We start from the raw sequence: 25300 nt of genomic DNA, 5'->3' as shown, positions 1-25300 counted from the left end.
TATATCCGAACTGGTCAACATGTTGGTCACTACAGAAGGAATCTTGAAGAGTTCAAGGGACACTGTTCTCATTGTGGAGCGAACTTCTTTCAAGAAAAAATCTATTAGGAAGAAGAAGGCAAAATCCACTAAGAAGCAGAAAAAAGAGAGCAGGCTAAAGAAGGAAGTTCTTAGTAAGGCTGAAGTAAAAGAAAATTATTTTTACTGTCATGCTGAAGGCCACTAGAGGAGGAACTATCCAAAATACCTGAAGAGCCTAAAGATCAAAAAGGATGATAAACCTTCTGAAAGTATGCTCGTAATTGAATCTAACCTTACGGTTTCTTCTACTTCTAGTTGGATATTAGATTCTATCTCGAGTGCTCATATATGTACCTCAATGCAGGGTCTGATAGAAAGTAGGAGGTTGAGGGAAGGTGACATGATCCTTTAGGTCGGCAAGACCATGCAGAAATTTTTGTTGCTTTGAAAACTATGCAAGTTATTAGTTGTTCTTTCAAATTACTTATTATTGGTGCTTTGAAAAGCATGTAGAAATCATATAGTTATTCTATTTGTTATATTTCTTAGTATAATTATTTAATTTTTTTAATAAAATATTTAATTTTGCTGTTATCATTGTTTTTTATTGCATTTATTTCAAAACCTAGTGTTGTATTATTGAAAGTCATTAATTAACCATTCAAACATATAAGTCTAAAACTCTTGAAGCTTATGTTTGGCATAATAGGCTTAGTTATGTGAATTTTGATTAGATCTATCATATGACTAACTTAAATATATTTTTTAAATCTAAAATCAATTACTGAATATCTTTTTCTTCTCAGTGGTGATGCTGTAGCTTGGGGATCTTTCAAGCAAATCTTTATATATCAGAGCACCATAGAGGTTAAGTTGATTGCTCTGCATACCATGTATACTAAAGCGGACAAATTAAAAGTATTATCTTAGAACTTTCTTTAGTGTCTAAAATAGTTCTAGCCATATCAATCCATTGGGATAATAAGACTATGGTTGAACTGAATAATTAACAAAGTACTAATAAAAAGATGGACTAGCATATTTGAATTCATCATAAAATTATAAGACAACTCAGAAAATGGAATGTCATTTCTTTAAAATTTATCAAGTTTGAAAAGAATATACAAATCAATTAACCAAAGGTTTGTTTAGGGGTAGAGTCATAGAATCATCGAGGAGGATAGGGTTCCCACTATTTAGTTACCGATAGTGAATTTAACTTCTGTGATTAGAAATCTAAGAATGAGGTTAAATGTGATAGAAATGAAGCTAATTGAGTGGTCATATTAGAACACATTCTCGAAATATATCTCCTTCCATCCTTTGATGCATGGTCTTATCAGTGACAAAATAAATTTATAGAGGGTGAGTTATACTTTTAACAAGTCCAAGATAAAGAATCTATAAGGTATTAGGTCATAAATGCTCTTGGAGGATTTACCTATATGAGAATTATCTTATAGGCCACAGCTAGAGGTTGGACTATCCAAATAAAATTCTCATGAAACTCCAAAGTATTGAGCATAAGGCTTTAAATAGCGTTGACCGCATAAATATCCAATTCATGCATACTATATGTATGATAAATTGAAATTTAAGTCAAAGCACCCAATTCAAGATTTAATCAACTATAATTCCTTCGGATGGATAATATCAATATTAAATGAGATTCAAATCCATAGGACACCTTACCTATTGCATGATATAAGATGCTCACATATTATTCTTTATAATTTTAAAAAATTTAGATCTTTTGTGGATGATTATTGGAGTTTTAATTTCAAAAAATTTATTTTTTAAAAAAATAAAAACCCTTGTCTCCTAAGTTTTAGTCAGTTTAAATGCTTTAAAACGCCTTTTTATATCAGAAACCTCTTTTCGAAGAGTTGAGACTCCTCGAAAGAGTATTGGTTTTCAAACAAATATAATATTTCTGAAATATTATAGCGCCTCTAAACCACAACACTTCCTCAATCATCTAGATAGAATCTATAAATAAACTCTACATTCACCTGCCTTAAGATATCCAAACACTGTTCAACCCCTCTCTCTCTCTCTCTCTCTCTCTCTCTCTTTCATGCTCTATGCCTATCAAGAGTCTCTTCTTCCACTATGAAATTTAATTTTCTACTTTCTTGTTTCTTTTTCTTTTTGACATCCAAAAAAATTATTTAAATCAAGCTTCCCAGCAACCGTGCTCGTCAGGGGATCAAGCTAAGCCGAATTATTATACCTTAAGGATAAGATTACCACAGACCCGCACAAATCATGTTCATGTTCTTAGGATAGTATTCTCATTTATCTCCATCAAGACAAGCTCTTTTTAACATTTTGTTAGTTTGTTTTTTCATAATACTATCTTAAAATCAATTAAATAATATAGCAATTATTTGGGCAAGTTGATTAGTTTCCAACGATACTTTCGTTTGCAGCTTACATTGAGATATAGGCTAAGTACATATTCAGCACAGAGTAAGAGTTGAACGCTGCATATATTACATCTTGGGTGCAAGACAAGTGGCGCCCATAAGATTTCGCTAGCTCCCCATATCCTGCAAAGCTCCAACTCCTGCCTCAAACTATGCCAACTGCAAGCTTTCTTGTCGTTTGATGTCAAACACCTTGATTAGAACTTCCTCCACAACCTATGGAAAAACACGTAAACAAGCACGCAGGTTAGTGTAATCATTCTCTGCTAGCTCTCTCCAACTGGATTAAAAGGTCAAAAAATGAAAATCAGATTAAAAATGAAGTACGGCAATCCTCTGAATTCAGACGCCTAACCAACAAAATATTATCGTAAAATCTAGAGACAGTTGGAAGAATCAAGCTAGCGCGGAAGACAAGATTCTAGTAGATGTACAATAAAATGATCCTATCACCACAAACACCCAAAATTTTTATAAAATTTTGGCAGGATTTTGGCTTTTCCATGGGCAATAAATCTTCCCAAGTAAACCAGGGAAGTCCAGGTGATATAGGGAAGCCTAGTCCTCTGGCTCCTCAATCTACCCGAACTGAATAATGGAAAGGAATTATATAACCATAGGAGTTCTATGAGCCTTTAATTATCCTTCTGTTAAAATCTCAGACACCTAAATTATTTTACATGCTTTACCAGAAGCAACTGATGAGTTGAATTTCGTGCAAAGTTCCTTAAATGTTTGACCTTGTCTGTCATTCTCTCTGATCATGTGAATTAGAAAAATAAGCCTCTGCCAGTGTGACCAATATAATTGATTCTTCCAAAATTATTATTCGACAATAAGTCTGTTAAAGTCAACATTTCGCACAAGTTCCCTTGTAAATAAGAAGTCATGATTGTTGGAGACTACAACTGTCTGGAAGCCATGTTCACCAGATGAAGCGTCCCAACTGTGATGCATGGTCACCTGATATAAGCCTACAAACTAATTATGCAACATGCATGACTCATCCAATGAAAAAAATACATCTCACCAGTCATCCAGATCCACATGATTACTCCAATTAAATATGCGGGAGTGTGATCTTCAATACCCAATAAAAAATTCATTGAACTTTTGGAAGCCTTTTTGTCATCAAACATCGAATCCTACCTACTCCTAAGTCACTAGACATGTCAATGAGATGAGATAGCTTGGTGATTATGAAATGAACTTGAGCTCCGATATTTATGGGTCCCTGAGAGATTCTGAGGAATGAAGTCAAAACAAGATAAATTCGAATCAGCTTGATAGCCTCATCCATATAGGGTTGCTATTGTGGATTAATGTCTGAGCCATCATAGTTTTGACAGCAACTTACAGTTGAGTCATCCAGATATCAACCCTCTAAAAACTTGCAAAGAATATTTGGGGTTGATGGGAATAGGAACCTATCTTATTGGTAACATAGTTTAAACATTATAATATGCAATGTGTCTCACAGTCATTTTATTCCTTGGGAGAACATATACAGTTATGATACACATTCCATGTGTTGCATCTATAGCAGTTTTATTTTGTCAGATTGATTATTAGAACTAGAGCTGATGTTTGTCAGGATTTGTCCAACAGCTGGAGATCATCCTATAAGGTGGCCAATTGGTGGTTAAACTATGCAAGGTATAATTGTACGAAACAAAACCATGCAATGAAAATAGTACAGCTTCAACACTTACACCCTAAACCATGAATCTTGTTTTTTAGAATTTTTGAAGTTACCTTATCTGGGGTTGATGCACCCGAGGTTACACCAATTGTGACAGGACCTGGAGGTAGCCAGTTTTCTTTCTCAACAAGCTCCCCATGCTGCAAAAGAAAAAAAGACAACTTTGGGACTTCAGGACTAATGACAGGAATTTTTGTTCTAATAATATTAATAAGAAGTAAGAGGTAGATATAAATGTAGTCCATGCCTCATTCATCTAAATCTTACATTGAGCTTGTAACTTATTCTGTTTCCTGGTCCAATTCTCTGTTCACTGTCAATCCAATAAGATGGAATTCCTCGGAGTTCACCAATCTCTTGTAGATGTGAGGTGTTACTGGAATTCCATCCACCAACTACCAGCAAAAGATCAAGTTTCTCATTGACCAGCTTGTACATTGCATCTTGTCTCTCCTAATAAAATGCATGTACAAGGACATTAAACAATGGAAGCCAGAAAAAGGACATCCAATTTACATACGAATGAAAATAATGAATATGTAACATAGGTATCATTCAACTAGACCAGCATGGTAATGACACAACAAGCTCATTCTGGTGATATCTAAAAAGTATATAATATTTGAAGAAAGAAGGAAAGATATCAAATTGCAGGAACATCAACTTATTACCAGGGAGACACTGATCTTGCATACATATTGGCTTTATTAAATCTGACTGCCTCTAATATGCAGTGGTAGTAGCAATATTCTTATCCAACAATTTCCAGATTACAAGTCTAATCTCAGCTGATGGCTTCAGGATTTGAAGACACAAAATAACTTGTGTCCATCATTCCCAATATATTATGTAGCTAGAGCAAAGCACACAAACTTGAACTGTGACAGTGCTTCTGATAGAACCAATTCATGAACAAAGGCTGATAAAGCTAATGCAAATATTCATGTAGGGAAGAACAGAGAAACGATATATTCCCACAGAGAGGACAGAAGAATTCTAACTAACAGTGCAAGCAGGTTCCAACATAAGGTAGCACAGACAAACCTCAAACAAACACCAGGTTAAAAGTGCCCTAAAAATATAACTTTCTGCTTAGTTACTGGGTACGAAGTTGTACGCTGTGGAACTTGATCTATTCTCTTATTATCCAAACAAACAGAAGGCAGAAGGCAGATGGCAGACAGACAGCAATTTGACTACTATGTAGCCCTACAACCACTAAAAAGAAAAAGAAACAGAGAGAGAGAATTTAGTTAGCCATTCTAGCACAAGACAGGACAACCTACAGAAATTTTACAAGATAACATCTTGAAATGATTTTAGATTATAAAATAAAAATGGGAAACAACCAAATTACCCTAACTGCTTCACAAAGTGTTACCTAAGTTACAGATTTTATCAAAGGCTTATAAAGTGCTGATCCAACTCTGTTAGCTGTCTTTGTTTCTAAAACTGGCCGGGAACTCAACAGTCCACTAGTCATGATGGCTTCAGGATTCAAAGATGCAAAATAACTTGCGTCCATAATTCCCAACATACTATGAAGCTAGAGCAAAGCACACAAACTTGAATTGTGAGAGGGCTGCTGATGGAACCAATCCATGAACAAAGGCTGATAAAACTAATGCAAATATTTATATAAGGAAGAACAGAGAAACTGTTAGAAATTGTGTCCTAAAACCAATTGGCTTATTGTAAACCATTGGATTTTGTATATGAATTATTAATCAATGAATAAAAGTTATTTTGTCTTTTTCATCACAAGATGTACATCTTCATTATTAAAACTCGTGTTGTAATAAAATCCTTAGAACTATATTATGACCGATAAAAGAGGATTTATCGAATAGTTCTTAAATATGTTCGTGACCAAATGATACGTCATTAATAGGACGATGACGTTTATCGAGTGTAAGTCGTTGTATGCCATATAGGTTGGTTGTCCTTGTAACCAAAGAATGTGGAGATACTGATATGGCATACAGACGAGATAAAGGAGTACATCATCACAGAACAAGTGACTCACCTGCTGAGCACTCTACTGTCAAGAACAGCTCGTGAAACGTATGGACACAAGTGTTCCTCAGACCTAAAATCACCATAGTGACTTGTAAGCAACTCAATGTGCTTAGGTACCAGACTATCTACATTTCTAATACAGTGACGGAAGACTACTGGGCACAGTCAAGTACCTGCAAAGTCTGTGTGTGGATCAAGATAGGATTGATCCCTCCGAATTATCGAAGTTAATGCATCACTGTATTTCAATTTAGTAAAACTTTGATCAAGATAATCTATGTGATGGATTTGAAAGATTGAAATACAATGTGGATGACTGTTTCAGAGTTGATAGTTAAATCCTAGGTCATTTGGAGCATTAGAGTCAAAAGGATGAATTATGTGATAACCATATGTCGAGATCCTTGAATATTGCTTTGCAATTATTCGACCTATCCAGACGTCGGATATCATTACTAGACGATCACTTCGATTAGTATAGAAAGGAATTCCTATGCTACCGGCTTAGTGTTCGAACTTATGGAGTCGCGCACAAAAGTCAAATAATGTAGAAAAAAATTGACCGAATATTTATGTATTCAATTTAGAAATATGAGATCTAATTGAAAATGTAAATTAATTTAATTAAGAATTAAGTTAAAGATCATATGAAATTAAACACTGACTATATTCAGTTAGCACTGCGCATGACGTGCAAGTTTGATTCCGAGGATGAATTAAATCAAAACAATGATCCAAGCGATTATGAGAGATTCGATTTGAGTCCTAATTACTTTAGATCAGATCTAATTTAATTGGACTTAATTTTATTAAGGCTTGATTAGATTAATTTATCAAGTTGGACTTGGATAAGAATCTTAATTGGATTACGATCAGTAGTCTTTTCGAAATTGATTCGAATCGGATTCGAATTAGATTCGAATTGATCCAAATCTGAATCAAATCTAATTTGGTGCACTTAGCCACTTTTCTAAAATATTCTCTCTCCTTATGGGCCGACCTAAGTGGTTGGGAAGGGGCTGAAAACAGCCCCTTCCCCTTGAGCATGCGCCATAATGAAGAGAGGCATCTCTCCTACTTGGATTAGGATTCCTTGTGCTTTAGAAAGTTTGAATTTGATTCAAATATGAAGAATCCTTTTCCTAGCACTCAAAGAAGTTTGATTTGATCTAAGACCTCTTGTCTATATAAGGAAGGGTGTGGAGAAGAGAACTAAGCAATCAATCTAAGGCTTGGCGTGGAGATCCTTTGGTGTGGGCATCCCCTCTCTCTTAGGCATCACCTATCACTGGGTGTCTCTCTCCTCTTGGCATCCTCCCTCCCTTTATGGCAGCATGTGGACTATTCCAAGGGCTTGAGATCAAATATCAAGTATTCTTCTCCCTCCTCTCTAAAGAAGACATTCATCCCTCTCTTTTACAGAGTTTAACGTGCACGCGAAGTAGAGGATCTGCGCATCCAGATCTCACGAAGCATATTGATCGAGGAGCTTCTTCAACCTTGATTATTTTTCGCTGCGAATCAAGATAAGAATTCATAAGTGTTATGAAAATTTTAATTGCTAATCTATTCTACTTTCCTGGCATATGATGCGATCGAATGAATTTTTTCTTTAATTGGTATCAGAGCCAGCCCTATATGTCATGATCGTATAGTCAAATTTTGAGATTTTTTTGATTTTTTTTATCTGATTTTGAATCAGAATTTTTGATGTGATTGAACCTTGGTCTCTTCTGATATCTCCTATATATTTTTTATCTAGTTTTGATCAGAGTATCAAATCAAAATCAGTCCCTAAATTTGGACTGATGAAAATCTATTTTAGCATAAATTTTCTATGCAGATTTTTGTGCTGATTTAATACCTGATTATGCATAGATTTAAATCTATTTTGATAGATTTTTTTGATATAATTAAATTAGAAAATTGATGTTTGAATCAGGCTCAAATTTCAATTTGTTTGACTAAGTTTCAGATCTGATTTCAGCATAATATCGATACATGTTTGATCACATCTCTAACCAAAATTTTTCTATATATATGTTTGGAATAGATTTTTATATTATTTCAGATCTAAATTAATTATTTTATGTGCTGTATAAAAGTAAGTTCAGATCTGAAATAAACTTATGCATTGATCTAATAAGATTAGATGTCTACCATATTTGTATAATTTTATACACGTATAGATTGTTATTAATTTTTGAAATTAGATTTCAGATCTTAGTAGCCCCGTACTCGAATTGAAAAGATCACCAAGCCGTCCAGTCATAAGAGCAAGTAGGGTTTAAAGCCCTCTCTTTTTATTCAATGGAGTGCTCTTATGACGTGTAGGGGTGCAATTGTGATCAAGTCTCATGATGAAGAACAGCGAAAAGAATTTTAAAATTATTTGGATCATAAATATGTTTAGATTAGATCGTGATTTATAATTAATTACAATTTTAGCAAAATAAATTCAGATATGAAAATTAAATTTTATGATCTGAATTGTATATTGCATATAAATTTTCTATAATACATATGATGTATACATAAAATTGATATATGTTTAATTGTTAAATATAGATTTGAAAGATTAGATTTTGATTTGAAATATATGGTATGCTTCATTTGAAATCCTAGTAGAATAATTTTACAAACTAAAACACATGTTTCACATACTTAATTTTAAATTAAGTTTTTCAAAAGAACTCTAGATTTGAGAATTGAAGATCTTAAGACACCTCATAAATCGATGGACAATGGGTTGGTACGAATCAGATCATCACTTAACCAATTTGGTAGATCATATTTTGATTAGGTCACTGATTGATTCAAGCCGACCCATGTCATTAAGATAAATCAATGTGACTAATTTAGATATCTCTAAAACAGTTTGTATCAAGTCCTCTTCATGACTTCGTGAAATCAGAGGGAGGATTTATGACTCGCAGATCAATCTTTTCTCTTATTCTCAAATTATTAAATCAAATCCTCTAAATTATTAGGTCCTTAAAATGATACAGTTATGGGGATAACTAGTTCAAAGCCTTCCATTAAGGTGCGTGATAATGCGTCTAATATTTTAAATAGGCATATGAGGTGCCACACACTTGATGTCTATTAGGTATTGAAATTATTATTCATCATATGACCACCTTGTTGTGCCCTTCAGATTAACCGAGCCACACTCGGGCTTGGATATTCGTTTGTTGAATGTACTTAGTGTAGTCATGTTAATGGTTGGACCTAACCAGGATTGTCAATAGAAGTGCCACACACCTGCTGAAGAGATGTTTGGGGCAAAATCTAATTGCTAGAAATTATTTGGTGAAATAATTGGTTAAGAACCTACCCATGGATGCACTAGGATTGGCCGAGCCACACTCGGACCCGAATTGACAATCTGTGTAGAGACTATCAATTTGTATAAAATAGTGGGAGGATCTTTAGACTAAAGTCCATGTCTTTAGGATTAAAATTATTCATATACTAATAGGCTTTTGGTTTTCTTTTCAGCTATGGCCAACACATTATCACTCCGATCGCTGTTGGACAGTAATAAGCTTATCGAACTAAATTTCGATAGTCGGTATCGAAAGCTAAAAATTATCTTAGAGTACGAAAGGATCCTGTACGTGCTTACGAATCCCGCACCTGAAGAATCTTCTACCAACGCATCCCGTGCTTCAAGAGACTTATATGAAGTGACTCAATGACCGCATTATAGTACATTGCATCATGAAGGCATCCATGAATGACGAACTTAGTCGTAAATTCGAAAATACGCAATTCAAAGAGATGATTCAATTATTGAATGAGTCTTTCAGCACCCCTTAGGATGCTGAAAGACATAAGACCTCTTACGTTGTGTTCAATGCTCGTATGCGAGAAGAAGCATCAGTCATAGATCATGTATTGTATATAATCGAGCCGATTAAACGTTTGAGCAAACTTGACTTTCTGTTACATGAACAGTTGGACAAAAATGCTATCCTAAATTCACTACTAAAGTCCTATCTATTCTTCTTGAGTCATTATACAATAACTAAGCCTGCAGTAAACTACCATAGTTTGCTAGGATTGCTGCAGACATTCAAGAAGGACTATTAGCTCCAGAAGGAGCCGGTGCATGTTATGGGAGGATCATCTGTAGGTCATCATTCCTTCAAGAGAGAAAAAAAAATGTAAAAGATTTGCGCCGCCGATCCAAAGCCGAAGCAGAGCAAAAAGTCAAAGATCGATAAGAGCCGGTAGAATGCTTCTTCTGTAAGAAGTTGAGTCATTGGAAGAGAAACTGTCCTGAATATATAGCTTCCTTTGACCCAAATAGACAAAGAACAAGAGAAATAAGTAATCTGTTGCTTCACAAAGTACTTATATGATAACTCCTTGTAATTTTTCTGTATGTGATACTACTATCTGAGTATTGAATACCAGAAGTCCAATTAATATTTACAATTTGTTGCACGGACTACAAATTAGTAAGAAGTTTAGAGAAGACGAGCGGTTCCTGAACGTTGGAGATGGAAGTCTTGTTCCAATTCTAGCTTTAGGAACTATGCAGTTTATTTTCAAGTCTAATAGTGACATGTTAGATGAGTGTCATTATTGTCCTTCTTTTATAATGAATATCATCTTTGTAGGCTTTTTGACCAAATTTGGCTTTAAATTTTTAATAAAAAATAATTTTTGTGATATCATTATGAATGATACTAAAACCATATGAGAACAATTGAAACATGGCATATACTTACTATCCCAACCTGTTGGTATAATATACACATTGAACAAACATCTTAGGATAGACAATGTCGGCAATACCTACCTTTGACATTGTAAGCTGGGTCATGTGAACAAAAACAGGATAGACAAGTTAATCAAAGAGGATATCTTTGAAATTAATGATTGTGAATCATTACCGATCTATGAATCCTATCTTCTTAGTAAGATAACCAAGTCATTTTTTTAAGAAAAAAATGAGCGAGCCAGTGGTTCTAGGTTTAGTACATGGTGATGTATGTGGACCTATAAATATAGGCACCAGAGAAGAATATTATTATTTCATTACATTTATTGACGATTTATCAAGATATAGTTATGTCTACCTTATGAAGCACAAATCCGAATCATTTGAAATGTTCAAACGATTCCGTAGTGAAGTAGAAAAATGAATAAAAAAAGTATTAAAACTCTTCAGTCAGATCGAGGTGAATACCTCACAAATGATTTTCTAACATATCTAAAAGAGAATAGGATTCTCTCGCAATGGACTCCTCCTGAACACCACAACATAATGGGGTGTCAGAAAAGAGGAATCGAATACTGTTAGATATAGTTCGATCCATGATGGACTTTGTAACTCTGCCAATCTTCTTTTGGGGATATACTCTTGAAACTACCTGCTACATACTTAATAAGGTTCTAAGTCTTTAAATAGAACACCATAAGAGATATCAAAACGTAAGCCAGTACTCTTACACCTTAGGATTTGGAGATGTCCGACTTATGTAAAGCATTTCAAGACAGACAAGCTTGGATCTAGATCCGATAAATGCTTGTTCATAGGATATCCAAAGAAAACTAAAAGATACTATTTTTATCTCGCTGAAGAATAAAAGATGTTCGTCAGCAATAGGATGGTCTTTTTAGAAAAAAATTTCTTTGAGAAGAAACTAATACCACTAAAATCAAACTTAGTGAAGTTCGTGAGGTACAAATATCGGCAAATACAAAATAAGATTTGATTGGAGAATCAAATCTAAAGCCTGTAGAGGCGCCATTAAAGAGATCCGGTAGAGTATCGCGTCAGTCGGATAGATACTATAATTTTTTGATGCAGGATGGTGATCCTGTCGGGTCTTTGTATAGCATCTATATGGACACTAGTTGATCCAACTGAAGAAATTAAATCCATAGGATATAATGAATTTTCAAGAAGAAAAGAGCAGACGAAAAAATGGAAATCTATAAAGCCAGTCTAGTTGCCAAAGGATACCGTCAGTATTATGATATTGACTATGATGAGACATTCTCTCCTATGGCAATGCTCAAGTCCATCCAAATTATGCTTGCGATAGTGGCATACTTAGATTTTGAGATCTGATAAATGAATGTCAAAACCGTTTTTCTTAATGGAGAGCTGAAAAAAAAGATGTATATGATATAATTTGAAGGATTCACATCCTTAGATGAATCTAAAATATGAAAGCTAAATAAATCCATCTATGAATTGAAGCAAGCATCTAGGAGTTGGAACATGCATTTTGATAAGACGATCAAAACGTATGACTTCGTTAGAAATGAAAAAGAATCTTGCATCTATAAGTGGACTAACGATTCTGTAGTTATCTTCTTTGTACTGTATGTAGATGACATACTGTTAATAGAAAATGATATTCTAACTTTGCAAAGTGTAAAGCTATGACTATCATCGCAATTCTCCATAAAAAATTTGGGAGAAGCATCCTTCATCTTAAGGATGAAGATCTATAGAAATAAATCTAGAAGATTGCTTGAATTGTTTCAGTCCACGTACATCGATACTATGCTAAAACGGTTCAGCATAGAGAATTTCAAAAAGGACTATCTACCGATGGACCAAAGAATTTCTCTTTTCAAGAAGAATTATCCGACAATCTCTCAAGAGAGAGAGCGTATGAGTAGAATCCCATATGCCTCGACAGTGGAATCAATCATGTACGCCATGATGTGTACAAAACTGGATGTGACCATTCACTAGTAGTGAGTAGATACCAGTCTGATCCGGAAGAGAACCATTAGAAGGTTGTGAAGATAATCCTTAAGTATTTAAGAAATATTAAAGACCAATGACTTATCTATGGGAACACTGCTTTGAAACTTGTGGAATATACTAATTCCAGTTTCTAATCAGATTATAATGATAGCAAAAGCGCATCGGGCTACATGTTCACCATGAACGGAGTAGCGATTTGCTGGAAGAGTTTCAAGCAACATACAGTGGCTGACTCAGTATATTAAGTAGAATATGTTGCGGCATCTGATGCTTCAAAGAAGGCTATTTGGTTGAAGAAGTTCATCACTGAACTTTAAGCGGTTCTCTCTTTTGATGGTCCAATTTTACTATATTGCAATAGTACTGGAGCCATAGCACAAACAAAGGAGCCCAAGTCCGACCACCGAACCAAACACATTCTGCGATGCTATCATCTTATCCATAAAATCATGGATCGAAGTGACGTCGAGCTAGAAAAGATTAACGAAAAAAAAATCTGACTGACCCGAGATCAAAGAGTTCGATGATCACAAGTGGAAGATGGGTATAAGATACAATCCCGATTGGCTTTAGTACAAGTGAGAGTTGTTAGGAATTGTATTCTAAAGTCAATTGACTTATTGTATATAATTAAATTTTATATATGAATTATTGATCAATGAATAAAAATTATTTTGACTTTTTCATCACAAAATGTACATCTTCGTTATTAAAATTTTTGTATTGTGATGAAGTCCTTAGAACTATATTATAATCAATAAAGAAGAATTTATCAAATAGTTCTTAAACATGTTCGCGATCAAATGATACGTCATTAATAGAACGATGACGTTTATCGAGCGTAGGTCATTATGTGCCATATAGATTGATTGTCCTCGTAACGAAAGAGTGTGAAGATACTGATATGGCATACAGGTGAGATATAGGAGTATATCGTCACTGAATAAGTGACTCACCTGTTGAGTGCTCTACTATCAAAAGTAGTTTAAGAAATATATGGACTTAAATGTCCCTCAGACCTGAGATCACCATAGTTACTTGCAAGCAACTTACTGTGCTTAGATACCGGACTACCTGTATTTCTAATGTACTGATGGAAGACTACTGGATATAGTCAAGTATTTGTGAAGTCTGTGTGTGGATCAAGATGAGATTAACCCCTCTGAATTAATAGGAGTTAATGCATTACTATATTTCAATTTAGTAAAATCTTAACTAGGATAATACTAATGATAGATTTGAAAGATTGAAATACGATGTGAATGACTGTTTCAAGATTGACAGTTAAACCCCAGATCACTTGGAGTATTAAGATCAAAAGAATGAATTATACGATAGCCATATATTAAGGTTCTTGGATATTACTTTGCAATTATTCGACCTATCCGGATATCGAAAATCATTGCTAGATGGTCACTTTAATTGGTATAGGAAGAAGTTACTATGCTACCGGCTTAGTGTTCGAACCTATGGAGTCGTGCATAAAAGTCAAACAATGTAGAAAAGAATTGACCGAATATTTATGTTTGTAATTTGAAAGTATGAGACTTGATTGAACATGTAGATTAACTTAATTAAAAATTAAAGATCATATGGAATGAAACACTGACTATGTTTAGTTAGCACTGCGCATGAGATGCGGATTTGATTTTGGAGATGAATTAAATCAAATCAATGATCTAAGCGATTATAAGAGATTCGATTTGAGTCCTAATTACTTTAGATCATATCTAATTTAATTGAACTTAATTTTATTAAGTCTTGATTGGGTTAATTTATCAAGTTGGACTTAGACAAGAATCCTAATTGGATTACGATCAGCAATCTTTTCGAAATTGATTCGAATCAGATTCAAATTGGATTCGAATTGATCCAAATCTGAATCAAATCTAATTTGGTACACTTAGCTACATTTTTCAAGCATTCTCTCTCCTTACGAGCAGACCTAGGTGGTTGGAAAGCGGCTAAAAACAGCTCCCTCCCCTTGGACGTGCACCATAATGAAGGGAGGCACTTCTCCTACTTAGATTAGGATTTCTTGTGCTTTAAGAAGTTTGGATTTGATTCAAACATGGAGAATCCTTTTCTTAGCATCCAAAGGAGTTTGATTTGATCTAGGACTTCTTGTCTATATAAAGAGAGATGTGGAGAAGAGAAACAAGCAATCAATCCTAGGCTTGGCGTGGAGATCCTTTGGTGTGGGCGTCCCCTCTCTCTTGGGCGTCATTGGGCGTCTCTCTCCTCTTGGCATCCTCTCCCTTTGTGGTAGCGTGTGGGCTGTTCCAAGGACTTGAGATCAGATATCAAATGTTCTTCTCCTTCCTCTCCGAAGAAGGCATTCATCCTTCTCTTCTATAAAGTTTGGCATGTACGCAAAATAGAGGATCTACACATTCGGATCTCGCGAAGCATATTAATCGAGGAGCTTCTTCAACTTTGATTATTTTCTGTTGCGAATCAGGGTAAAAATTCATAAGTATTATGAAAATTTTAATTGTTAATCTATTCGACCTTCCTGACATCCGATGCGATCGGACGAATTTTTTTTTCAGAAACTATATATTCCCATCAAGAGGATAGAAGAATTATAACTAACAGTGCAAGAAGGTTCCAACTTAGGGCAGCACAGACAAACCTCAAACAAATACCTGGTTAAAAATGCTTTTAGATAGAACTTTCTGCTTAGTCACTGAGTATGAAGTTGTAAGCTGTTAATACTATGAGTGGCTGGAACTTGATATAATCCCTTATTATCTAAACAAATAGAAGCAGAGGGGCAGCAAAGTGACTATCATATAGCCCAACAAGCCACTGAAAAAAAAAAAGAATATTTGGTTAGCCATTCTAGAACAAGACAAGGCTACCTACAGAAATTTTACAAGATGATATTTTGTAAATGGTTTTAGATTATAATATTAAAAGGGGAAATAACCAAATTGCCCTAACTGCTTCACAATGATTTACCTAAGTTACGGATTTTATCAAAGGCTTATAAAGTGCTTATCCAACTCTGTCAACTCTCTTTATTTCTAAAACTGGCCTGGAACTTAACAACCCACTCGTCATGAAAGATCCAAAAAAATATAATGTCTCATAATCTGGCAAAGGACAGATTACTATATCAAGAATTTACATAAAACAAAAGATTGCTGAATGAGTGCCTCATTATATGCTATAGGAGACAAAAGAGACCAGAAAACCAAGCAGCCATTGCAAAGAATTACCTGAGTGGCATCACAAATTGTATTGAAGCTGATAAAGTGCTCATTAATATTTTCTACTCCATATTTATGCATCATAGTCCTCTCAAACAATTTGCCTGAAAATGTATACATATGATAATAACATGAAGCATGAAAAGGTTGATAGAATTAGTAGAGCTTCAAATGCATGCAACTCACCAATCTCTTCAGTTTCGCCTTTAAGCATTGTAGTTTGGTTTGCAATGCCTACTTTCACTAAATCGACATCAGGATCAAATCCCGGAGAAAGAGCATATTTGAATTTCTGCAATTTTGTGTGCAGTATTTCTTTGAAAGCAGACTTACTTTCCACAACCAATAAATGAATCAGAATGAAATGACATATCATACCAGGAGGAAATCCTCTTTTGTTGAGCTAGACCCATCAAGTTCACCACCAAGAATGTAATCACATACATATGTTGCCTGTTTTAAAACACATCATACAGAAATGTTTTCATTACACATGCTAAAGTTACACATGAAAATTCAGATGATCATAAGATCCATCAAATGCTGCCATAAAGTACCTCAGTCATGTTCTTCACAATAACATACTTCGCCGCAAAAGAAGCAGTGGCAATAGTCTCTTCATGAGAATATTTACCATGAATAATTGAAGTATAATCCCCCTTCTTGTGCTTCTCAACAGTATTCCAGACCTTTGCAGAAAAAAAAAAAAGATAAACTAGATACTTATATGAAATATATGGAACAATGGGAATGAACCTCTAGCTATGTCAGATAACACCTTCAGTACCTTTGACACCCATGGACAAGTTGTATCAACAATCTGTACTTTCTTCTGACTCAAGGTATACATCTCATCCACAGCAGCTCCAAATGCAGGCAAAATCACGACATCGCCCTGATCAACAACATCAAAATTCTTCTTCCCACTCATGACAGGTATGTTCTGGACTTCCATCTCTTCCAGCCTCTGCATTATTTAAAATAAAATGCTTCTAATTCTCTGTCATAACAAAGTAATTGCTTCCGTATTATCAAAGACAGTACCGTACAGGGGACAACTCACAACATAGAGATCGATGGAACTATGCTAACTGAGCAAAATTTCCAAAAGCCAAAAGGATATTAAGTTATAAACTCCTGGTTAATAAGCTGGCTAAGCAATAAAAATAGTATATGACTTCTATGATATTATCTTCTGAAGAAACAACATGGTAACATCTAAGCAATTCTATAACTGAATTAGTAAGTCTTTTAATGAAGCAACGAGACAAATTACAAAATCAAGTTCCATCAATTGTTGAAAGCCGGAATAGAATTCATGTTATCGCTCATCTTTCTAATCAATCTCTACAACAGAAACCAAGTAACCCAAAAATAAATATCCTTTACCCTTTAATTTCAGTGCAAATTCCTGAAAAGTAAATTTCACTCAAGAATTGAAACCTATCGACTTCACTGATCGCTAATTAAGCTGCGTGGTAGAATTTGGCCATCACTTCCTCAACAGCAATTACCCACAAACGGGAAAATTCCAAACAGCCAAGGTCAAATCATGGGGAAGAAAAAAGAAGAAGAAGATTAACAACTAGCAACCGGCGATACCGAACCTTATTGACCGTGGGATTGTGGATGATCTCGTTAGTAACCCAGATCTTCTCTTCCGGGAACTGCTTCCTGGCCTCGTACGCAATCTGCACCGCCCGTTCCACTCCCCAGCAGAACCCATAGGCCTCCGCCAGCTTCACCGTCACCTCGCCCCACGTGTACTCGTTGTTGTTCTCCTTAAGCGTCTTGATGATATCGCCTGCAATTCCCCGATCCCCAACCCTAATCAGCGATACATGATTTCCAATTCCCCGATCCTAACAAAACCTAGGTCCTTAAACCGTGAATTCGGGAAGAAGTGAAGGCGATTGAGAGAGGGAGAGGAGGAAATACTGGTGTACTCGCGGTTCATGAGCTCGACGGTCTCCTTCTTGTGGCCGAAACCCCGGCGGTTATAATTCTCGCTGCGGGTGAGGTTGTGGCGGAAGGCCTTCTTGTCGAAGCCAGGCTCCAAGGCGGCGGTGTTCTCCCCGCCGCCTCCGCCGCAGCGGATAGAGACCGGAACCCTTCCGCCGGATCGAGGCCGGATTCCGGCGGGATTGCTCCCTGGGATGAAGAGATTGGAGGCGAAGCGACCCAGTTGCGTAGGGATCGCCATCGTAGGAGGAGGAACACAGGAAATAGTGAAGAACCACGACCTTCGGAAGCGGTGTCCAGAGAGAGATCGAATGTGGAAGCGGTAGAGGTGTATTTATCGGTTCAGTTTCGTCCAATTTTTTTAATTACTGTTCGTTTATGACTTTTGATGGGCACAATCTTTCGTCTTATGGTAACCGCGTGCTCCACTGAGCGCTTCGTCTTGCCGGCGGCGGCGTTAGCAGGTAAGGATGAGTTTTTGTCGTGTAATATCGGTAGGATCTAACGGCCAGGATAAATCTAGAAACGCAGGTGACAGCAAGGTACTGGGGAAGAGGTCGGTTGTTTGCGGTACGGTGACCGCCGTGAGCCCGCGGGGACTCAACCAAAGTGAGCGAGGGAGCCGCAAGAGAGACAAAATGTCGCGAAGCACGTGTCATGCCTCCGGGAAGACTGGAGCCCGGAGGCACGGGGACTCTCTCAGCATGATTGGATGGTATCCGTCCGATTCCGCCGAGGACCATGGGACCCATTCCGTTTTCGTCCACACAAATCACGAGGTTGGAAATTATAGTTTCGGATATCCAACCTCTGCTGGACACGCCTCGGTCCACGAGAAGTTCATGGTTTCGTTAAACCTCATGTGAAGTATGCGCATGGTAACGCGAGTCTTCAGTCTCTTTTGTAGAGTACAGCAACGTGATTTGACTTCCAATCCATACTGCTGTTTTTATTTTCCATTTTTTCTTTTTAAAATATATGCTTCTGTTGAAATGCGTAACACATCTTTGATTCAACGTAAGATAATGGTGACCAACAGTCCGATTTTCTTCACCAAGATCCCCGGTCCAATTTCTCAACCTCACTACAAAATTTAGTGGCAGCCCGAGATCCACAATCGACATAGTTATCATGAGAGAATCATTTCAACTGTAATATCTCATCATTTTTATCAAAATATTTTATTTATATACAAGTTGTCACAAATCAAATCTCAATAATAAAAAAATTATGTGAAAGATTATATAATGACAATACACAATTATATAATGATGATGGGAGGACAAACAAATTTATTTCAACCATACTTATCTCTAATAATATGGTGTCATGTTTGGAAGGTAATAAAGTTTGTTTTTAATAATACCGTCTTTCTGAAAATGAATAGAGATATTTTCATGACGGTCTCCTATGGCAATTTTGACGATGTTTAATATATATTGGAGCATTGGTTAATCACCAAAACTGGAGTTATAGTTACAATATAGTCCTCAATTTTATCATCTTTTACCAAGACACACTGGTCATAATGATAATAGATCTCTTCCATCTTTTAAATTCTTGTCTAATTTGTTTTGTTAAAAAAAGATTTTTGTTCTGGTGAAAAGAAATTTAAACTAGTTCTCCATCTTTGTACATCATTGTTGCTCTAATCTTCTCTACAACATATCAATTTTATTCAAATATCTGTTGAGAGATAAGAGAAAGGGGTGTCCACATGTGCCTATGTTAATATAATCCACATTATATTGATATCGCAACTTCAACAGCAATAAATTCCCGTATACCATCCTAAATTCCTTGAATTCCTCTTATACTCTCATGCCAGCTGGATTTTTTTGTTTTATTTTATTCATTCTTCTTTCTTTCTTCCAGGAGAAGATAAGGCATGATAAGCCTAACAGCAACATAAGAAATTTTTTTGTGTGCCACACCCATAACGATACTTATTTTAGTAACATTTTATTGTTTTGTCTGAGTTTGGCATTCGCTTAACATGGCAAGAGGTGAAAATACAGTCGTCTCCTACCATAAAATTGCTGATTTGGCCTTACTATAATGTAGTCAAGTTTCAACGAGCCAATAGCTATCATGGCCTCATAAGCACTTAGCACATAATAAAATTAAGCTTGCTTTTTATGACTAAAGCATTTGTATACACTTGGCCTTGCTATCACATCGTCAAATTTTGGCTCAGACACCAATTCAATCAATCCAACTACGTTTTTTGCACATTCCAATTGTGCACGTAGTTGTTTCAATTACTCTGGCCGCATTAGAATACTTCTCGGCATTGCAGTCGGTCTTAGTACATATTGCTTCATTTAGAATGTCGCTTGCGGTTACAAATACGAGTCAACACGCCTTCGCCGGATGGCCAATTGGAAAAGTATAGACCGGTGATAGAGTATATTTTGTGTGACTATGAATTAATTTGGCTGCCAAAGACCTGGCTAACTCGGTTTGATACCTTGCCTTTACTACTATTTGGCAGGAGTTCTTTCCTACATATTACATATGTTTGTCTTTTTTTTTTTTTTTTTTTTTGGATAAAAGGGGTTTCGGGGGGGGGGGGGGGGGGGCGGGCTTGCTCTTCATTGTACCTGAAAAAGAGGCCTGATCTAAAATTATGTGATCACCTAGGCTTAGATTATTACACCTTTATGGCGAGTTGAGAGGTTGAAGCCTAAATCACTTCCGGCCAAATCTGGGCTTAAAGCTTTGGGACGATACAAACGGAGCCTAAATGGAACTTGGTAGACAGTCAAGACCTAAACCAACTCTGGCCCCAGGTCTCTAAGTTAATTTTAGATATTGAGCTCATATTTAAATTTTTTAATCCATCGACACCCCTGGCATCGTTCCCTCCACTCCTTCCTTCTCTCTGTACTCTCATATCATTTATTTGTATTGCTTCATGTCTAGTGTGTTTTCCAGTTCAGCTGGTTAAACTGAACGTCCTACCATAGCTACTGGCATTTGGCACGTGCGCACATGCGCTTGCCCTTTTTCCTTTTGGTGCATGCACATTTTGGCTGCAATGCACGGATACAAAATTACTTTGAAAGAATTGAAAAAATACAATACACTCTATTACGATGGTTATCGTGAGCACTTCGGATCAGCACTATATCACAAGACATTATAAGTTCTCAAGTCATTAATATGACCGCTGACTGCCGTATGAGATGAGGAGTCCGTCTCCATGTTGAGCTGAGGAGTCCGTCTCCATACTGACTGAGGTGTCTACGAAATCTAACTTGTGTATAAACAGCCCACGTCACCTCAGCCGACTTATCTCTTCAACGTGCACAACAGCTGTCCATCCTGAATAGATAGGATCTAGCATAACCGTTTCCCTTGATCTCCAGGAGTGATTATGGGCTGAATTATCTCACCTAGTTTGACATGTCAATAGCTCGACAATCTTGAGATCGTGCAATCTCACAACTAATAACCGAGCTATCCGATATCCTTTATATAAACAATCCGAGCTCCGAAGACCCAAGTAAGTCCAATCAAATTTTCTCAGAGAATTCGTTACTGTTCTTTTGTTCTCTGTGACTTGAGCGTCGGAGGGTCCTCGCCGGAACCATAACCTCCGATTTGGGACTTATCTTGCAGATCACTCCAACACCAGCATCTTTGCCCGAGAACTAGGCGTTCGTCTTCCAACTTCAACCGATTTCAGCAGCAACAGATAGAGGAAGGGCCAACATTCGCATTCATGGCTCAAAGACAGACATCTTTCTGGCTTTCCAATGCCGCCACTTTCCGACAGGTGACCAGCCAGGCTGACAATCAAGTTCAACCGCTGGTACCAAAGATTCCTTCGTCAGTTCAACAGGTCATTCCTCCATCGGTTCAACCGGTCCAACTAGCACCAGTCACGGCCGACCAATTCGATCAGCTCTTCCCGCAAGTTCAACATCTGATGACCATAATCCAAGCGGTCCAAACTTTTCTCACGCCCTTTCAGATGGCACCACAGCCTCATTAGGCTGTTCCTGCATCTCCTACAGTGGTGCGTTATACAATTTACTCGGTGGTGCCATCTGTGTCTTTCGCAGTGGCATCCCTGCAGAATCCTTCTTTGACTGTAACTCCACAGTCACCACCTCAACCAAAGCCACAGGCCTCCTTAAATTCGGAGAAGAGGTTGACTCATCAAAGTCACCCTAGGGCCTAGCAGCTGGCCAGACGGCAATCTCCAAGCCATAGTTGGGCTATGACTCAACCCCTGAATGCCAATCTCCTATATGCTCTGAGATTGGTACCGATTGTAAAGTTAATTTTGAAAGGTGGTTCCAGGAGCTTGACCAGCAGTTAGATCAGAAAATAGAAAAGGCCTCAACAATAATGGCTCATCGGTGCTGCTCAACGAAGGGTATAACAGCCAGCCACCCTTCGTCTCAAGGATTATGTAGGAACCACTTCCCCTGCACTTCAAACACCTCAGCTGGAGGTCTATGATGGGATCACTGACCCTGTCATCATATGGAGACTTTCAAGGCAGCGATGCTCCTTCAGGGAGCACCGGATACAATCCTTGTCGAGCGTTCCCTCCAACCCTTAAGGGGGTCGTTCGATAGTGGTACTCGATTTTGAGGCCAAATCTATCCATTCCTTTGAAGACTTATGTCAGTCTTTCATCGGCCATTTCATCAGCAGTCGGTGACAGCAAAAGTGGTTCGACTCCCTCCATACCATCAAGCAAAAAGAGGGTGAGTCAATCTGCTCTTTTATGAATAGATTCAACGTGGCGATCTTGAAGGTCCAAAACTTGTACGAGTCGATTCCAATGGCCGCAATGATGAGCGGTCTGTTGAAGAACGACTTGAAAAAGTCATTAATTAAGACTTATCCCCGAACTCTTCCGAATATGCTTGTCCGTGCAGAGAAATATGCCCGCATGGAAGAGGCCTTTACCGGTGATACTCTTGTCGGTTCCACTGAGTGGGATCCAGTAAAGAGCGCCATCTAAGACGAGAGGAGAAAAACCACCAGTGCTCTGAAGGAACCAGATCTAGGGTTTCAGGATTAGATCTTGAAATTTTTTCAAGATCAGGCAGTGGAAGACTAAAATAAATCAAAATTTATCTTATAAAATCAGAGAATCCCTAGATCTAAGATCCTATTACTGAAGGAAAAATCATTTTTTCCTTTGTAGGATCTTCTAAATTTCATCAAATCTGAAACGGAATAATTTAAAAATTTTATCCTACGCTATTTCAAATCTAATGTCTGTTAGATTTAATTTTATTATCTGATATTTAAAATCTAAAATTAAATCTAAAAATATGAGAAGTACAGATATACCTCAAGGATAATCTGATTATCCTATAGATGTCTCAGCACAGCCCGAGTTCTGATGTAGCCACGCAAGCGCCTGACCTCTATCGGTATCCACTCAGGTAGGACCTGAAATATCTTCTCCTCATGAATCTATGCTCTAAAAATTAGATCTCTATCTGATTTGAAGTACTTCAGAACTCCTTCTGAAGTTGGAGCAGTAGCCTTTCGAAGATGTCCTGCAGCCTTCCTGTTCCAGCATCACCACGCTTTTTCCTTACACCAGATGAATGTCCAATCCTTGGATGTGAAGAGGGGAGATAGGAGAGCAGGGAGGATATGGAGAAGAAGGGAGGGGGCAGCAGCTATTGGGTTTGGTGCATAAAACAACTTTTGCCTAAAACCCTAGGTGCAAAAGGGTTTATATAGACCCTGTATGCTGCGCAGTGCCACATCATTAACCAATCAAAAAATTTTAATAAATTTTGAAAAAATTTTGATTGGTTTCTTAATGTCATCTGATCATATCAGATAAGAACCCAAGCCTCTATCTTAAAGTTGGCACCAACACTGGATAAGGACAAAAAGAGGTTGGCGCCAAAGAGTCCAATCTTATCAAGACTCTCCAACCTTATCCACTTGGGGCGCCTACTTAATCCAATTGGGCTCACGCCATAATCTGATTATGATGCCCAATTTGATGTGGTTTGACTCCAAAAAATTTTCAATAAGCTCTTGCCAAGTGGCCTTCAATTTAAGACCCATATGTCAACTTTTGACAAATGTCCTAAAATAAAATTGACAGGTGACGGAATTAGCAGGTGCTTATCTTAAATTCATCTCATGAATTAAGACAAGCCTTTTCCTAGACAAGCTTCATTTAGATTGAGAAAATCTTTCTAAAGTTCTTTGGATGAGTCAAATCACATTTGGCTCAGTAGAGACAGAAAAGATTACACGAGGAGAAAGTTAGGCTCAATCGTGTGCTAGCACGATTTTCTTGAACCTAATTGGATCTTATCCAAATCAATTAGGTTAGCCCAATTGATAACATCCAGATCCTAACCCTTATTTGTGTGATCCAGTTAGGTTCAATTCTGTATGGTAATGAGATATATCATGATCTCATCATCGACATCATCGAAACTCTTTTCGATGGACCAGAACTCCTTTCGATGGATCAGAACTCTTCTGATTCAGATAATTAGAATGATCGATCATCAAGATCATTCTAATTACTCCCAAAGTCCATCAGTGACACCTAGCAGTATATGGTGCAATCCATCAAAACTGAAGATGAACCTCTCGATGCAGCTACCTATGTGATTGAGTTCCTCTATCATGAGTCCGACTGAATTAGGGTTAAGGTGAACTCGTCAAACCCAACATCAGTCATATAAATCAATCGATCGATCCGAGTCCGATATAAAACCCCAATGAAAAACTCTTTTTCCATTATTTCACTCTACCATGGCCATGGGCTTAAGACTCGATCTTTCGATCATCATAAGACTACTCCTCTCATCTACCAGGTTGATAGATCCCATCTTGGTGCGACCTAGTTTCTACAATGAATATGCTACAGCCAACATACACCTTAGGGTTTCAAATGGTTAGGAGATCGAGTTATGGTGTAGTCAAACTATAACACACTCAAGGTGAACTGTCGATGCACCTCAAGTCAAAGAACTAGACACACAACTACATCATCGAGCTAGTCATCAACGAGAAGGTAGACTTCCTTATGACTGCTCGATATGGTCACGCTTAATACTCTCGTTCTCAATGAATATCTGTACTCTCACTTTGATGTCTCCACACCATAGACTCAAGATATATCTATCCTAAGGAAGCGATTGTACACCAACCTTCCGGATCGATCACCATCTTCGTGATGATCCTATGGTCAGAGCTGTTTATG

General features: G+C 37.1%; 1 protein-coding gene across 2 annotated transcripts; it reads right to left on the bottom strand.

The window, feature by feature from the left end:
• Positions 1-2424: 2424 nt before the first annotated feature.
• LOC105035427 (4-hydroxy-3-methylbut-2-enyl diphosphate reductase, chloroplastic) lies at positions 2425-18399 on the bottom strand. 2 transcript variants are annotated; one of them, XM_010910975.3, is made up of 10 exons: positions 18064-18398; positions 17733-17929; positions 16913-17092; positions 16683-16814; positions 16504-16578; positions 16312-16417; positions 16135-16229; positions 4420-4605; positions 4206-4292; positions 2425-2666 (listed from the first exon to the last, which is right to left on the bottom strand). In XM_010910975.3, the coding sequence occupies exons 1-10, from the start codon at positions 18326-18328 to the stop codon at positions 2601-2603; spliced, it is 1389 nt and encodes a 462-aa protein (XP_010909277.1). In that variant the 5' UTR covers positions 18329-18398; the 3' UTR covers positions 2425-2600. The 2 variants fall into 2 exon arrangements, with proteins under 2 accessions (XP_010909277.1, XP_010909278.1); XM_010910976.4 differs by lacking the exons at positions 4206-4292; positions 4420-4605 and having other exon boundaries at positions 18064-18399.
• Between the last annotated feature and the right edge of the window lie 6901 nt (positions 18400-25300).

This window comes from Elaeis guineensis, chromosome 15 (genome assembly GCF_000442705.2).
Source record: "Elaeis guineensis isolate ETL-2024a chromosome 15, EG11, whole genome shotgun sequence".
NCBI classification, from domain to species: Eukaryota; Viridiplantae; Streptophyta; class Magnoliopsida; order Arecales; family Arecaceae; genus Elaeis; species Elaeis guineensis.
Note: the sequence above shows the minus strand (reverse complement) of the source record. Positions and strands in the feature narration are given on the sequence as shown.

Coding starts and splice junctions, on each gene's coding strand:
- LOC105035427 (XM_010910975.3), bottom strand. CDS start 18,328: ATGGCGATCCCTACGCAACTGGGTCGCTTCGCCTCCAATCTCTTCATC. Junction 17,093..17,732: donor ACAATCCCACGGTCAATAAG/GTTCGGTATCGC, acceptor TAAATAATGCAG/AGGCTGGAAGAGATGGAAGT. Junction 4,606..16,134: donor CAATTTGTGATGCCACTCAG/GTAATTCTTTGC, acceptor GCATTTTATTAG/GAGAGACAAGATGCAATGTA.